General features: G+C 36.3%; 1 protein-coding gene across 1 annotated transcript in view; it reads left to right on the top strand.

The window, feature by feature from the left end:
- Positions 1-607: 607 nt before the first annotated feature.
- LOC126971310 (mediator of RNA polymerase II transcription subunit 14) overlaps positions 608-16,643 on the top strand; it is a 34,311-nt gene continuing 18,275 nt past the window's right edge. Inside the window, exons 1-13 of the mRNA XM_050817530.1 lie at positions 608-674; positions 855-1,083; positions 1,189-1,416; positions 2,127-2,331; positions 3,397-3,529; positions 4,584-4,818; positions 6,307-6,520; positions 7,922-8,139; positions 9,515-9,674; positions 10,868-11,008; positions 12,184-12,301; positions 13,935-14,077; positions 15,093-15,333. Of these exons, the coding sequence (XP_050673487.1) occupies positions 947-1,083; positions 1,189-1,416; positions 2,127-2,331; positions 3,397-3,529; positions 4,584-4,818; positions 6,307-6,520; positions 7,922-8,139; positions 9,515-9,674; positions 10,868-11,008; positions 12,184-12,301; positions 13,935-14,077; positions 15,093-15,333 (2,173 nt within the window). The 5' untranslated portion in view covers positions 608-674; positions 855-946. The remainder of the gene's footprint in view (positions 675-854; positions 1,084-1,188; positions 1,417-2,126; positions 2,332-3,396; positions 3,530-4,583; positions 4,819-6,306; positions 6,521-7,921; positions 8,140-9,514; positions 9,675-10,867; positions 11,009-12,183; positions 12,302-13,934; positions 14,078-15,092; positions 15,334-16,643) is intronic.

Raw genomic sequence — 16,643 nt, 5'->3', positions numbered from 1 at the left:
TAGTAGGATTGCCAGCCTTTTGTTATCTTCTGGTGCTACAGGAGAATATAGGCGGCGTTTGCCCTCCTATTCCATAAAAAAAAATATGTAGCTAATATAAATTTTAGTTAAAAAATCCATTTCTTTTATTAAGACTGATCCCCTCATACATAACGCATACATCATCCACGTATCTGACAAACATTGACATTATGTGATATTATGTCAAGCGTGCGAATCAATTACAGTAATTATGTCATACTGAGAAATCACGTTGTGGTTATGACAAACATGACAAAAGAGCTGAGGAAGGTCAAAGCACATCCTTTATATATATAATATCGGCCTAGATTCAATACCAATAACAGTCTTTTTATTATACATTGAGAATTTTCTGTATTGTGACTAATTGTGAGATTTTTTGGCGCTATTTATCAATGGTAGATAGTATGACATGACTGCTTTCATGTTTTTTAAGAGTTCACTGTAGCTAATAGCTTATATCTTTATATTCAGCTTTTCAAGCGAAACGATCGGAGCCAAAACGCATTGAGACGCCTTCTGAAATAAAAAAATAAACTTCATAGAATGATGACAGTGACAGCTGACAGTTCCTTTAGTGTGTGACCTTTAGCTTGAGATTTGATGCGTTTTATTTTGTAAACTAGATTTAGAAATAGAGTGAAATTTGAAGAGTAAGAAATTATAAATATTTTTTACGATTATTATTTTGTAAATTTCTGCTCCTGTGCTAATTAGAGAAAGTAGAAGTATATTACTAGATTGTTGATTTAAAATGTTTTATATGCTTTGCCGAATTACTAAAATATATTTTTTTACATTAAAATTGAGTTTTAATTTTGTTAATTTTTCAGGCTGGTGCACGATCTATAAAAGCTCAAATGTTTGCAATATTGTAATTTAGTATAAATGAATGTTGTTAATTTGATAAAATAATTAATGAACTATGGTACCCGTATCAATAGAAGGATGTACGCAGGGCACCGAAGCTGGCGGTGCCCGAGGCGGCTCAATTTCATTGGGATTATTGATAGATTTTATTGTGCAAAGAACTTACGACGAATTGACTGTATTAGCTGAACTGTAAGTCATTTGTGTAATCTAGTTATTGAATATCATATACTGACACAGTTGGGCTTCAATTAAACATTATAATAAAGTAGGGCTAATACTTATTTACTGTTACAGATTACCAAGGAAAACAGATATGGAAAGAAAGATTGAAATCTACAAATTTAGTGCTCGTACTCGACAGTTATTTGTTAGGCTGTTGGCATTGGTAAAGTGGGCCAGCAGCGCAACCAAAGTAGATCGATCAGCTCATATTATGGCATTTTTGGATAAACAAGCATTACTTTTTGTTGAAACTGCAGATGTCCTAGCTCGTGTCGCTCGAGAAACACTAGTTCATGCAAGGTAGTATAAATAATAAAAACTTAAAATTATAGTGTAGGAATTAAATTGATATTAACTGAGCCACAGCAGCAAGTAATCTGGCACTGGTCAGTCAGACCTAGCTCACCACTATACCCTCTATCTCAACAAAACCTGACATTAATATGTAACTAATATCTAAGTATTTTTATGATGTATTCTAATATTTTTTTATACTATGATTAAAGAAAAGTATTTATATTCAACTTTGAAATTGTTTCCTCAAAAAGTGATATATTTTGTAAATTCTTATGAGAAGTCCTGAAACCATTCATTGTTAACACCCCTCAGATGATCCAACCATCAGATGAGAATGGGTTACATAAGCATTTTTTAATTCTTTTGTATAGAAGAGGAGAACAAAATATAATCATACATATGGCTATGGTATGTAATCACCGTGGTCCTTACTCTCTTATAATACCAGAGGTATCATTAGAACATTACCACCCTTAGTATGGTATGAGGTCTCCAGTTTCTGTTTCTCGGGAAATCCCTTAAGTTGGGTTTATTTGATTTGCAGACCATATAAAGTGTGTAATAAAAAAACATAAGGATTTGAAATCCAAAAACAATGGTATGTGTTGGATGAGGATTGAACTGATGGTCAATGGTTCTACCGATTATACCACCAACATTCCCTGAATACAACGACATCTAATGGTAATATGCATATGAAATCTTTTTTTCAGATTGCCTACATTTCATATGGCTGCTGCAGTAGAAGTGTTAACCCTAGGAACATACAGTCGATTACCTGCTGTTATACGTGAGCGCCTTGTGCCACCACCATCTCTTACCCCAGGAGAGAGGAGATCTACACTGAAAGCACTTGCTCATATTGTGCGACAGAGGCTTACTACTGCATCATTACCTTGTGACGTAAGGAGCCTAAAGGTAGGTTTCAATGTTGGCTCTTGGGTTTTTACTTTATAAATGATGAATTTTGCTGAGTGGCTGATAATGTGTGTGGTCTAGTGTTATCATGGTGAAAGATCACACTCTTTCTATTGATTGACTCCGGCCTCTTTCTTTCAACATCTTGCTTTAATCTCATCCTCATACATACAGCATTACCTTGTTTAGATTAATGCGGATTTTACCACCTTTGACCACGACATTTTTCGAGCATTCTTCCGTACATTATCCACTTAGCATAACCGGTTATCAGTATCTTCAAAAAGTTTCCTTTAGTTATTTTCATAGTATTATGTCCTATGGTAGATTGTTATAGAAGAGTGCAACTGATATTAATACTATCTTTGTACTGCAGAAAAGGACTATTCATGCTATTAATAACCTATGTTGTAAAGAATAATTAAGTGAAAAATTTCAACAAATAAAAAATGTTGTTGGGAAATGAAAAAATGGGAAATGTTATTATAACATAAATGATTTTCTTAATGATACCACAGACTGGGAATGAAGTGGACCCCTCGTCCCCTTAATACACCCTCTCCAAGTAAAAATATTAATTGTATAATATTACAATGTAATCCATATTTTTATTTAAAAAAAGCCCGCTGAGTTTCTTTCGGACGTTCTCCTCTGGTCTAAGGCAGTGTATTTTGAATGATTGGTAGTTTTTGACATACAATAAGTGATTTTGAATCTTATTTTGAACAAAATATTTGAATTTGAATTATTTAGTAGCCTGAGGGTGGTAGCTCCATTCCCAATCTAAGGTATCATTAAGAAAGTAATTTATATTACATCCATATATTCAACATCATTATTTTTATTTAAAATAGGGGCTGCATTTAACAATTAACAACTAAAAATTTATGAACGATGCATGACTCAAACTTGCGCCTCTCGGGTTCCATCCTAGTGCTCTTACCAACCTAAGCGATCAACAAGTCATACCAAGATTTACGATCCATGCGTCACTCGAACGGTTGACACATTTGCTAAGAAAACATTTTCAGAGAATTGTGTAATTAACTACATACATAAATTCAGGTTGAAAATGGAAGAGCAACATTCACTGTGGGCCAAGAATTTAGTGTTTCATTGACAGTGATGGGAGATGGCCCTAATATGCCTTGGCGGTTGTTAGACATTGCTATTTTAATTCAAGATAATGAAACTGGAGGTAAGGCTTACTAATCTGTTTAATAGGTACTAGTATTCAACAATACTTTGTGAGTGGTCATTTATTTATTTATTATTACAAGGAAACATAACAAACACATCACAAGAACTGAACAATATAGGAAAGAGATACAAAATATAAATATAGATGCATCCTAACACACGTTTCACAAATACAATAATAACAAAAAGACACAAACGCAAACACTCACAGAACTAACTAATTTGATTATGCGCATTGATACAAAGGATGTAGACAAATGAAATTAATTAAACTTGGGGCAATGATAACTTTAATTTTAATTCTAAACTGTGTCTGAACACAGCAGGGGAGCACGAAAATATGTCGATGTCAAGAAAACTATTTACACATTCTGTGCAATGGCGCGCGAAACCCAATGTTTGCTCTTTATATCTGGTTATTGAGGTTACTAAGTATATGTTGAAATGCGTTTATGTTATGAATGTAAAAAGACCTTTGTCTGTCTGTCTATTATTGTTTCATAGCTTAACTAAAGTACTTACACTTTGTCAAGGCGAGAAAAGGCCACTGTCCGTTTGTTAAGACAAACACTTGTATTTAATGGGTGCCAGAGACATTCCTCTTTGTAGGATGTATTAGTGCTGAGAATTGAGAGTTTGTTGTAAATAAATTTCACCAGCATATGTTTAGACTCTATTTTATATATCATCAGTCGGAAGACGTCCACTGCTGGACAAAGGCCTCCCCCAAAGATTTCCACGACTATCGGTGCTACTTTGCCCTCATCCAACGTATTCTGGCAATCTTGACCAGATCGTCGGTCCATCTTGTGGGGGGTCCTACCAACACTGCGTCTACCGGTACGTGGTCGCTATTCGAAGACTTTACTGGCCCAGCGGACATCTGATTTATACATATATCTACAGCAAATTATTTGGATCCGAACAAAAGTTGGAATGAAGACTGCAAAATATTCAAATAGTTGCAGTAGTAGATCCTCCTAGGTTCGACAAAAAAGTGTGGTTTAATTGGGTTAAAGTAAAACTTCTTACAAATGTATGTTTTGTTGTAGAGGGAAAACCCTTGGTTCATAGTTCACAACTCAATTGGCTCCGAGGGGTTGCTCAGGCTCGACTTGCTGCCGCGGGCTTAAATGGTGCTCTAACAGCTCTCCGATTCTTTTGCCGTTCCCTCTCTCTGGAGCTTCTATATACACAAACTTTGAGACTCTGTCGAGACCGATTGGCGAAACACTTACAAGTGGACAAGTACATACCAGGGCAGAAGCTGCAAGTCTCTTATTGGAGGTTTGTTATCTTTATGATTACAGTTTTTTCTATAATCTTTATCGATGGTCATTTAAAATTAAATCAAATTCTCGACTCTTTGTGAATATTATAAATATGGTAGTAAATTTACTTATTTTGGACTTACTTAATGATCTCCCGTATAAGCGTAGCACTCATCGTCAAAATAGAATGGAGCTGTAATATAGGCGTGGCTTAACCACATGATAATCACTTTAATTAAGTAATAATATAATAATATTATTATGATTATTGTATAGTTGTAGCAAGTCTGTCAAAATAGAATCTGAAATCTCAAGTTAAAAAAAACGAAGCGCTTCGAGAAAAGGTAGGTAGTGCCTTGTTCGCTGGCGGGGATTCGAATAACCTCCTTTTTTTACGGCGCGCGACGTTCTCTGTGTGTGGAACGAGCGTAAACGAAAATGTTATTTTTTTGAAATTCATACAGATACCACGCATCGAGCAATAAGTGTGGCTGTCTGTAGAAACTCTTTGCGCATGAAGGGATTGAAAATAAAACAAAGGAGCGTTGTTATGAAATTCAGTACAACATTACAACACTCGTTTGGATGATGTAATGGTTTTTATCTACATCCATGCTTTAAATCCTCTATTAAAGATTCTGAAACAGTTAGCTTATTGCCAACATTAAAACACCCAATGTTCTAATAACCATTACATCATCCAAAAGAGTGTTGTAATGTTGTACTGAATTTCATAACAACACTCCTATGTTTGAAACTCTTTGCGCATGAAGGGATACTTCATGCGCAAAGAGTTTCAACATACAACCACATTCTTATTGCTCGATGCGTGGTATCTGTATGAATTTCAAAAAAAGAACATTTTCGTTTACGCGCGCTCCACACTCCTAGAACGTCGCGTGCCGTAAAAAAAAAGTAGGTTATTCAAATTCCCGCCATTTTTCTTCGATATTTTTATTGTTTTGTTTCCAAAAAATTAGCGATTCATTTTAAACGCTGCAAAAGAACATTATATTCGAGTGAATTTTAATTATTGCATTATACAAAATGTAAATTACTACTAAAATAAATAATTGTTTCTTAATACTTATTTTATTTGTATATAATCAGTAACGAATGATATTAGGTTACTACTAGGACTGGTGTTTTAATGTTAGCAGTAAGCTAACTGTTCCAGAATCTTTTAGAGGATTCATATTCTGGGTGTAGATAAAGTCTTGTACGCAACTGTTGATAATTAGGTATTAAAACACTTATGTGATACTATTATCACACTCGGCTTCGCCTCGTGAGATAAATCCACAATCGTGTTTTAATACCCCTTATTACACAACAGTTGCATAAATAACTATTAGGACATTGGGTGTTTTAATGTTGGCAATAATCTAATTGTTTTAGAATCTTTAATAGAGGTTATGAAGCATGGGTAGATAAATAACTATAATTCAACGGTATCGCTGTAAGATTACCAAATAAATAAATAAATAACAAGTATTTGCCTCAGGGAGCTGGGCTGCGAACTGGGCTACCGTGTGATAGTGGGTGCGGAGGGCGAGTCTCTGAGCGTGTGGCACGTGCCAGCCCTGGCAGGCGGCGAGCGGGTGGCGGCAGCCCTGACCCCGCACGCACCTTCCATGGAACGCCTACTAGCCCACACCGTGCACGTGCGCTCCCGACAGCGACTAAACGATCTTAAAGTTCTACTCAACGATTTAGGGGTGAGTGAATATGGATACTATTGATAGATCAAACCTTCAATCATTTATGTAGGTATTACTTAGATTCAAGACTTTTTAAAACGCTCAAAATTGTATTTGCGATGTGGATGGTTTGATCACACATAACGTGAGGACGCGATATGATGCCGTAACAGTAAGGTTTTAGGTGGAGAGTTTGTATTACGATAAATAATTGTCACTTTCTGTTCTGATTATACTGTACAATACTGTTATAGGTAGCTAATAATAGTTATAAAACAAATATTCGGGATTAAAGCCGTTAATTACTGAAATATTTGTTGTGAAGTGAAATACCTATATTTGTTTAATCTTACTGTTTACTTTCTAAACTTTATCAATCTATTAAAAAAAAAAAGAAAAAATATTGCAAATAAAAAGGAGAAATTTATTTCGTAATGTAAAAATTAAACTCCACGTGCATAAACGTCGAGGTAGCCATCACAAGTTACGTTATGTTTGAATTCAATTGAAGCTCAAAAAAGATATATAACAGATGTGGCTGGTATTGCTAATTTGGGTAATGTGCAGGTGTTAAACATATACAAAAATACATGAGCAACCAAACTCTGATTAATTACAGCATGCAACATTAAAAAGCATATTGGTCTAGTGCAAAATGTTCATAATCCTGTCAGCTAAAATGTCTAACGATGAGAATTATGATTTGACAACAAGATGCCAGAAAATGTTCAAAACAAAAGTATTACGTTATTCAAAAGGATTGTTTGAAACGTTTGGGTGGTCAAGGTTACTATAACATAAAAGACTTTCTTAATGATACCACAGATTGGGAATGTAACGACCGCCCTCAGGCTTCTTAAATAATAAGTTTAATTGTACAATATTATTGTGTAAACATATTTTTTCGATGAAAAATAAAAGCCCGCTGAGTTAGATGAGGGCCCATTCTTCTCAGGTGTAAGGCATTCGTTTCGGAATGGGTGGTAGATTTTGACTTTCAATAAGTGATATCACATCCTATTTTGAATAAAAATATTTGAATTATAATAAACATCGGGATCTCCTGCGTTTCTATTATATCTCTGGGTAAGTGATTATATTTAAAATGAGGCCCAGTGCAGAAGAAGCTTTTTACTATAGATATAACTTGCTTTTGGTTTTATTAACTTCTTTTTTCTAGTTTGTTAAGTCAAGAATTTTGTTTTTCTTTTGTGTTTTTAATGCACTTAGATTATAATGGGGCTGACATGTACATACGTATAAAAGCACCTAAATCAATAAAGAAAAATAAAATAAGCTTTTAGTAAAATGTTTTTGTATTTGCATATCTGTCACGAAACATGTGCCTTTACAAAGTTTTAGATTTGTATCAACTGTAGCTGCAAATGTTTCTTGCAAATAGAGAAATGCAAGTTGCAGGTGGAGTGTACAGTGGGCGGCTGGCCGTGTGTGTTGGCCTGCTCCGTGGTGGCGCCGTGCCTGCGCGCGGAGCAGCTGCTGGTGTCGGTGGGTGCGCACGGCGGCCGCCTGCGGGCCAGGGTGCCCGCCTACCCGGCCACGCCCCGCGTCAACGACCTCGCCAACGCGCTCGCTGCCGCAGATCTCAAAACGCTCAGACCGTTGCTCACGCAACTAAGGTATCATTTATACGACTTGTCAAAAGACATTGATGTAGATTTGTTTTCTATATCTAGTACTAAATTAAAAATAAATTTAACTAATAAGTTCTTCCAATTTAAATAATTGTATTAATATAGTTTTAAAGCGTAATAAATGTGGAAACTTTTAACTAGCCTTCATTAGTTTTAATTATTTCGTAAGTTATAATTGTAAGCTAGCTGTAAGTCTCCCAAAAATTAATAAATAAATTTATAAGGACTATATTTCAGCGAAACACCAAGGTGGCGCAGCCAGTCGCCGTGGTGTCCGTAAGCTACTAAACAGTGATGGACCTCGAAGAGATAGCACTACTGCTGTATATACGTAGGGAAAGAGTTTCTTTGCTCTTGTACTCCAAACAAATCTATTTCCTTCCAACATTAATTTTTAAATCACTATTGGAATAATCGGAGGAAGAATTATCTCAAAATCCACTTTGAATTTCTATTAGAAACCGTTCTGTATCGAAATTATCCATCGTATGGAATTAGCAAACAATATTTTAAATAAACAAGAAACTAAACACACATGATGCGTGCAATGAGATGAGAGTGTCACCGGTTACCAGACTAGCAGGCGAGTATTTGAGCCACCGTTCAATATATAGTAATTAGTAGTGGCTCGAGCAGTAACATTCTGTGCACGCGTCCGAGATGGTCGTACCGCCAAAATTTTTGCGCAACCAAACAGACTGCAGACCACAAAAAGCAAATCGAAATAGAAAGGCTAGTTTATTGTTCATAGCACGCGCGCCAAAAGCCTATTTAATTACATGCTTTTCTAAACGCTCGCGCATGTCGAGTTAGTCTACAAATATTATTAGAAATATAGTATAAATTCTATATTGACTAAACTTAGTAAACTAAATAAACATTTAACATTTACCGTGTTCGACATTTTTAATAACATTTATGTATTTCTTTAATGATAAAAAATACTGGAGACATACAAAATGTTGGCATAATAATATGTTTGAGCCAAAATGGATAATCTTGATTATTTGTTAAACTACTCAAAGTGAATAACATGCGTTTTCATTAGATGTGTGTAATTACAATTGGATTTTTTACTTTACACTACCTTAATTAGTCCGAACTAGGCTTAAAAGCAAAGGCTTACTGCAAAGTTAACGCAACATCAGCTTGGTGCATGTCTGTGTACAGTGTACTATGGACGTGTCGTTGTCCAGCTAACGTCTGGTTGTCGAATAATTTTTCTGATAATTTTTCCTAACGCGCCAAAAGAAGTATCACTTCGGTGATTTCTTTGAAAGGGGAACCTTTCAAGGCCGGGGCTATGTTGGCGCCGTTTACTTTAAAAAAGTTTTTAATGACAGTATATGAAATCTTTCAGGTTCTGGCTGGTGGCGCGGCGCTGTGAGAAGACTCTGCAGCATCTGCCCGCCAGTGTGTGCGAACATCTGCCGTTCCTGCATGGCGTAGACCATCCGCTCAACAAACTGTCGCCCGATCGACTTTATGTCACCTTACATCGACACACCGATCACATCCTGGTATGTTTATTGTCCTGAAGCATTTCATCTTACGTTTAGTTGTAGTTATTGCAATCAAGTGTCGGTCGAAAATAAAGCGCACTAAGTGTGCAGGGGTTTTCATAAAAGGAGAGCTCCTCATACTCTCACGCCACCACTAACACCACAGAAATTAGATAAGCTGTTTTTGAGGGTTTCTTTTAGGTGGTCTCGAAGGAAACAACCACTTCTGTTAAATACTATTTGTTACGTGCAAAAATTCTAAGATATTTTATACGTCTAGTAAGACAACCGATAAAAACAGGCCAGGTTTATTATTTTAGTGTGCGTGAGCCACATCTTACACTCAAGATTTCTATGTCACTTTGTGTTAGTGTATATATACAGGCTTAATCTCAACTTAATTTTTTTACGACGTTTTCATAGCTGTCACATCGAGACGTATAAATGATCTAAGACATTGACTAGTAAAAAGTAGGTACGTCATGCAGCAATTCCATACAGATATTGTAACGTATGTTTTAAAGTGAAATTTTTACAACATCACCTCAAATTTTTTCGTCCATTCATGCATGTCGCATTACAGACCGCCGCTGAGTAGGGGTCATTCTGTATTCAAGGTAGTTTCCCCGATTGGCGTGTAGGCGCCAGCTCTAGTTCCCGAGAGGGTGTGTGGGTTCTTATTATATTTTTATTTTATAAAATTAATACGTTGGGTTAATAGTCAGTTATTTGCCTGATTTTTTTATAACACCAACATTGAGCCCCTACAAGACGTAGAAGTTAAACCGCCGTTGTTTAACTAATTATGGTCAATTTTGCTTAGATAAAAATAAAAGTAGCTGCAGACTGGTAGGGTTTTGGAATTGACCCCCTGTATGTGGTACTATCATCGATAAAATAGTTTATAGTTACTACTCCTAAAAATTTATTAGGTACTACATGCCGGGACACATTTTATATATATATATATATATATATATATATATATATATATATATATATATATATATATTCATTCCATTTTCATTATATATATAATGATTATGGTCTTTGATTGAGGCTCAATCACGCCTAAACCACTGATCGTATCGACATGAAACTACCACCATTCAGTTTATGTCTACTTATTTTTTTATTGTTTAATTTATTTAATTTTATAATTCACCCGGAATGGCTAGTATAAATATAATTATTACTGTATGTTGTTGAAGGTGGTAGAAATGAAGGAAGTGGCGTCTGGTTGCACGGCGACGACCAGCAGTAGTACCAACAGCGGCAGCGCATGCAGCGTCGCGCTGTGCTTCCATCTGGCCGGAGCACGGCGCTGCACGCCCGACGAGTGCGAGGATGAGGTACATACATTTATAATACTCTTTATCTACACCCATGATTTAAATCCTCTATTAGAGATTCTAAAACAGTTAGCTTATTGCCAACATTAAAACACCAATGTCCTAATAACCATTACATCATTCAATCGAGTGTTGTAATGAAATTCAGTACAACATTACATCATCCGTTTTCATAATAACACTCCTTTGGATGATATTATGGTTACTAGGATAGGCTTTTTTAATGTCAGCAGTAAGCTAACTGTTTCAGAATCTTTTGTAGAGGTTTCACGTTATGGGTGGAGATAAAGTCTAAATAAACACTGGCTGATTTACGCCCTCGTCTACGGCTCGGGCTGCAACCCACAGCCTCGTGCATAATGAGCAACTTAGCTCACTTGTATCATAATATACTATAGATAGAATAGTAATAAATGACAGTAACTTATACTAATTGTCCAGCCCATAATAATTGTCGTAATGATACTTTTAATGATATTATATTTTTCAAAAATTGTTACTTTAGAGTTAAATTTGATGCGCGTTTACCACTCGTGAAGAGCTTACTGTAAAAACGATCCTATTAAGCACGTTTACCACTAATAAAACCTAAATTGTCGTCCACCGTTCTTCGAGGACACTTCCCTTTAATTCTCGTAATGAGACCTCCCAGGCGATTGCCAACTCCGTGGTAATCTGGAACGCAAAGACAATTGGCTAGATTTCCAGGAACTTTCTTCCACGCACAACCAAGCTATAGAAAGAGCCTCCTTGTGCGGTGTTTCCAGGACAATCCTTCATCGGTACCTGCAAAAGCGCATACATCTTTCTAAAAGGCTCCCGTGGTTCGTCTAGTGTTGGAAGAGAATGTGCGTGACGGTGATCATACTTAACGTCAAGTGACCCGTACGATAATTTGGCCTACACTTCTATAAAGAAAAAGTTGATGATACTCCATTAGAAATCAGAGTTTATTGCATAACTTGCTTAACCAGGCATGCATACACAGGCAGGAGACACGCGATGGACGATCAGGTAGTAACAAGTAATGTGATAAATGTCTACCGTATATAAACTCATAACATATTAACTTAAATAACAGTTTGTGTGTTTACGATTACGCTTTTATGGCCCTGTAGTTAAGGACCAATTTTAGACACACGTTGTCACTCACTATAATAACGTTATTGTTACAGTCGGCCAATGTGAACGCTTCGCCTGCCATAGCCCGGGCGTACCTCAAGCTTCACTCGCTAGTGGAGCTCGACACCTTCACTCTGACGCACGGCCCGTTCACACCTCTTGACACAGCTGGTATGTGTGATAGGAACTATTCTGCACTTCTTGGCAATTTTTTTACTACAATCCACTGAGCGTTACATATCCATGTGATTTCACTTCTTGGCAATTTTTTTACTACAATCCACTGAGCGTTACATATCCATGTGATTTCACTTCTTGGCAATTTTTTTACTACAATCCACCGAGCGTTACATATCCATGTGATTTCACTTCTTGGCAATTTTTTACTACAATTCACTGAGCGTTACATATCCATGTGATTTACTTCTTGGCAATTTTTTTACTACAATCCACTGAGCGTTACATATCCATGTGATTTCACTTCTTGGCAATTTTTTTACTACAATCCACTGAGCTTTACATATCCATGTGATTTCACTTCTTGGCATTTTTTTACTACAATCCACTGAGCGTTAAATATCCATGTGATTTCACTTCTTGGCAATTTTTTTAATACAATCCACTGAGCGTTACATATCCATGTGATTTCACTACATTACATGATGACAATCAGAGCACCAATAATCAGAGAGTATGCAAATTTCATTAATGCCAAAATTAATGGAAGATGATGGTTTTTGTGTTTCTGGAAATCCGCCTCTAACGCTTTTCACCGCTAAGCTAAACGTTCGATGACGCATTGTACATAAATTTTAAATTTTCCACAGGATGCCGACTAGATTATGGGTACCACAACGGCGCCTATTTCTGCCGTGAAGCAGTAATTTGTAGACGTTATTGGGTTTCGGTCAGAAGGGCGCCGTAGCTAGTGAAATTTCTGGGCAAATGAGACTTGACATCTTTATGTCTCAAGGGGAAGAGCGCAGTTGTAGTGCCGCTTAGAATTTATGGGTTTTTTAATAATCTTGAGCGGCAGGGCAGGGCGTATCAATTACCATCAGCTGAATGTCCTGCTCGTCTCGTCCGTTATTTTCATATAAAAAAAATCTTGTTGTGGTTGATCAACTGTCCAATTGTAAGAATCGCAAACCAATTACACAAGGCAGGGATATCCCTGTAATTGTAATTGGTGGTGATGTGACTGTCTGAAATAAATATTATAATTATAACCCTTTTAATGTGCTGTTTTCTCTTTTATTTTATTACAAATGGTTGCCTGGAAGATATCTCTATAAAGTAATAAGGCCGCCATTTGCACCATAATATGATATTAATATGTATGTTAGTATTTAAGTGATATTTTGTTAAAGTGGTGTCATAGTTAGTTAGTAAGTTTAGCTGGGCTGTTTACACACTTAGTCTCTTGATTGGGCCATTGTGCGTTTTCATTTGTCCTCTTACTCCAACCAGCCCAGATCATTCCAGAAGTCTAGCTGTATTTTTAAGTTTGGAGTATTTGTCCCCGTTATTCGGCCACACTCCTGCACTCCATAAGCACGTGTTCTGGCGTTACTTCTGCCTCCATGCATCCTCTGTACAAAGGGCTGTCTGTTACTCCTATGATAGATAGATGCTTGTTCAAGGGATATTCACCGGAGCAACACCTACAATTGTACAATATTTTGTCCTTTTGTAGTCTCATCAGGTTGCGGGTGAAACTCTTTGGGGACACCCGAATCGCATTCCTTGTTTTGGTGTCATATATAAAACAATAAATAAATAAATATCTGTTATCACTTACCAGGCATGCAGCCGGGCAAGCGGAAGCTGTCCCCTAATGCGGCTAGGGCGGTGCGCGTGCGTCAGCCGGCGTACTTCCTGCCCGAGTTAGCGCACGTGGTGGCGGCCGCCGACGAACGAGTTCCGTTCGTCAACTTAGCGCAAGAGGTATCTCGTATTGACTAGTTACTAGGGTTGTCAATAATAAGTTATGAATGATTATACGGTATTTCATATATGAGAATAAGGGGCACTAACCCACTCTCGCTTCGCTTCGGTTGTCTATATGTAATTAATATATAATTTAATTTAATGTGTGTTTGTTCATATTAATTGCTCAGATAACTTATCAGTTTTGTAAAGTTAGCAATTGTAAATAAAGATGATGTAAATACTTATGTAATTAGAGGTGCGACTGCCTAAGTAAAAATTGAAATTAAGTTTAGTATGAAACGTACAGTGATTTGACATTAGTTTGAAATAGTAGTAATTACAGTATCGCGATTAGCCACTAAGTATAATCCGGCTAAGTTTGAAAGGGAACAGTTGCCTAAAACGTAGTGGATTAAGATTATAGCCTTCATCTGTCAATCTATCAGTGACTGCACATTTCATACAATCGAGTGAATCGCTTTTTTCTTAGACAGTTTCGCTAGGCTGATTGTAACCACTAAGGCCTATTGTTGCTAAATTAGTCTACAACGATTTAAAAGTACTTAATCTTACATGAAGAAACAGTTAGAAGTTACGTCATCAGCATTATGTCAAAAAGTATGTGCTTAAGATACTAGACTGTCGTTCCTTCACGAAACTCCTTGATTGCTCGTCTCTGTAAAATTGTCAATAATATTGAAACTTAAACCGTTTTTACCTTATTTTTGAAATAAAAAACAGTTAACGAACTAGGCTTAAATTAATATATTTAATTAAGTGTAATTTTTAAAAGTCCAATAGGATTCCCGGAAATCGAAATCTCATCATTTGTTTGTGTTCATGAACTATGACGTCTTAGTACATGCGCACCGTAATAGAATGCGTTTAAAATGTAAATTGTCTGCATTGGACGGCTATTTTTATTACCACTTTGAATAATCTATAAATACATATTCCCCATTATTATCTGATACCAATATATCCTAATGACAACTTTTGAAGTCGGTTAATTTTTTTTTTAATTTACCAGTTGTCGAACCGCGGGGTGACTCACGGTGGCGTGGGGCCGGAATGGGGTGGCTCCGCTCTTGGCATGCGCATAGTGGCGCTGCCCCGGCCCGAAGGTGCCCCCGAACATGCCGCCCTGGCGCTACGGTCTCGCCTGCTAGCAGCCACCATCCGACTGACCACCAAGAACCAGGCCAGGGTGTGGACTGCGGAGATTGTCTTCCATGGATCGCCGATACGGACACCCAATCCAAAGGAACAAGGCAATACATAACTAATATTATAAAAATAATATTATTTTATTTCAGTTCTTTTCGTCCCATAGTTTGCTTATTCTAATAAATGGTAAACTAATAAACCTGAGAAACGTCAGTGTAAATGGGTGTGCTGTCTTCACCCAGAAGTGACAATTTTTGCTCGGGAATATTGAAAAGGCAAGAACAAATATTCGATTAAATTAATGTTTTTACTACTTTTGTATGATTATAATGACTATAAGATAACAAGTCGGGCACCTTTATAGAACATTAATTCCATATATATAGATAATTATTTTTTAAATATTAATAAACTTAAAATCCCTTTAACATGTTTTGCTATAGTTTGCCTTGTAAAGAAATACTCAGAGGGCCTACCATCAACTTTTAATAAGCGATGCGATTCCGATGCAGTTCCATTTAGGTACCTAAACTGAATCGCTAAAATTCGTATCATGAAGTGCCTTTTACTGAATGGCGTTTGAATCCCATAAGAAGAATGAACGAAATAAATTTGTCTGCGGTGAGAAAGAAATGACGCTCTACAGTCGTTGCATAAGTTTGTCTCTCTTACTCGAACCATATGCGTTGCGTTTCGAAACCTAAAATAATGTGATTTTAGCGGTTTTTTGCATAGAAAATAATAAAAAAACATTTTAATATTGCGCTTTATAGCGTCAAATTTGAAACCATTAAGGCTTTTTTTGTACTTATTAAATAATAGTAATATAAATGAATATAGTTCTTTGAATTACAAATTAAATGTTGTCTTAGGTGTTTTCGTAAAAATAACGAGTTATGAACGCACCTCCATTGATGTTTGATTTGACAGGACCACAGAGTATATTTTTTTTAATTCGTTCTTGCGAACAGGCTATAGTCCGGGCTCTTACTGCCTTGTCTGAAGTATTTTAATTTTTGGTATTTATTTTCAGTATTTTGTTTTACAAAAAGTTCTATAAAATATTCTCACCTCATCTTACATCAATAAAATTTTCCTTTTCTGTACGTTTTCAATATTTTTAAAAGTTATTAACGACACCATTCACTTTCCTCTAAGGAAGGAACTTTTTTCGAATCGCTCACTTTGACACATAAACTATCCAGTTTAGGTTGAAATATTACCATTGCGATTAATAATCATTGCGATTTAATCAGTTGATTTGACGTCAACCTAAATAAGATAGCTCTAATCACGTCGTGATACGAAATAGCAAAGCAATTCATTTTAGGTTGTCAATTGAATCGCAATAAGAGTTCATGGTAGGCCCGCAGGTCAGTACTAGTCTGCGCTTATCACTTCCATATCGTACGTT

The sequence above is a fragment of the Leptidea sinapis genome, chromosome 23 (genome assembly GCF_905404315.1).
Source record: "Leptidea sinapis chromosome 23, ilLepSina1.1, whole genome shotgun sequence".
Classification (NCBI taxonomy): Eukaryota; Metazoa; Arthropoda; class Insecta; order Lepidoptera; family Pieridae; genus Leptidea; species Leptidea sinapis.
The sequence above is the reverse complement of the archived record's forward strand: the minus strand, read 5'-3'. Positions and strand labels throughout refer to the sequence as shown.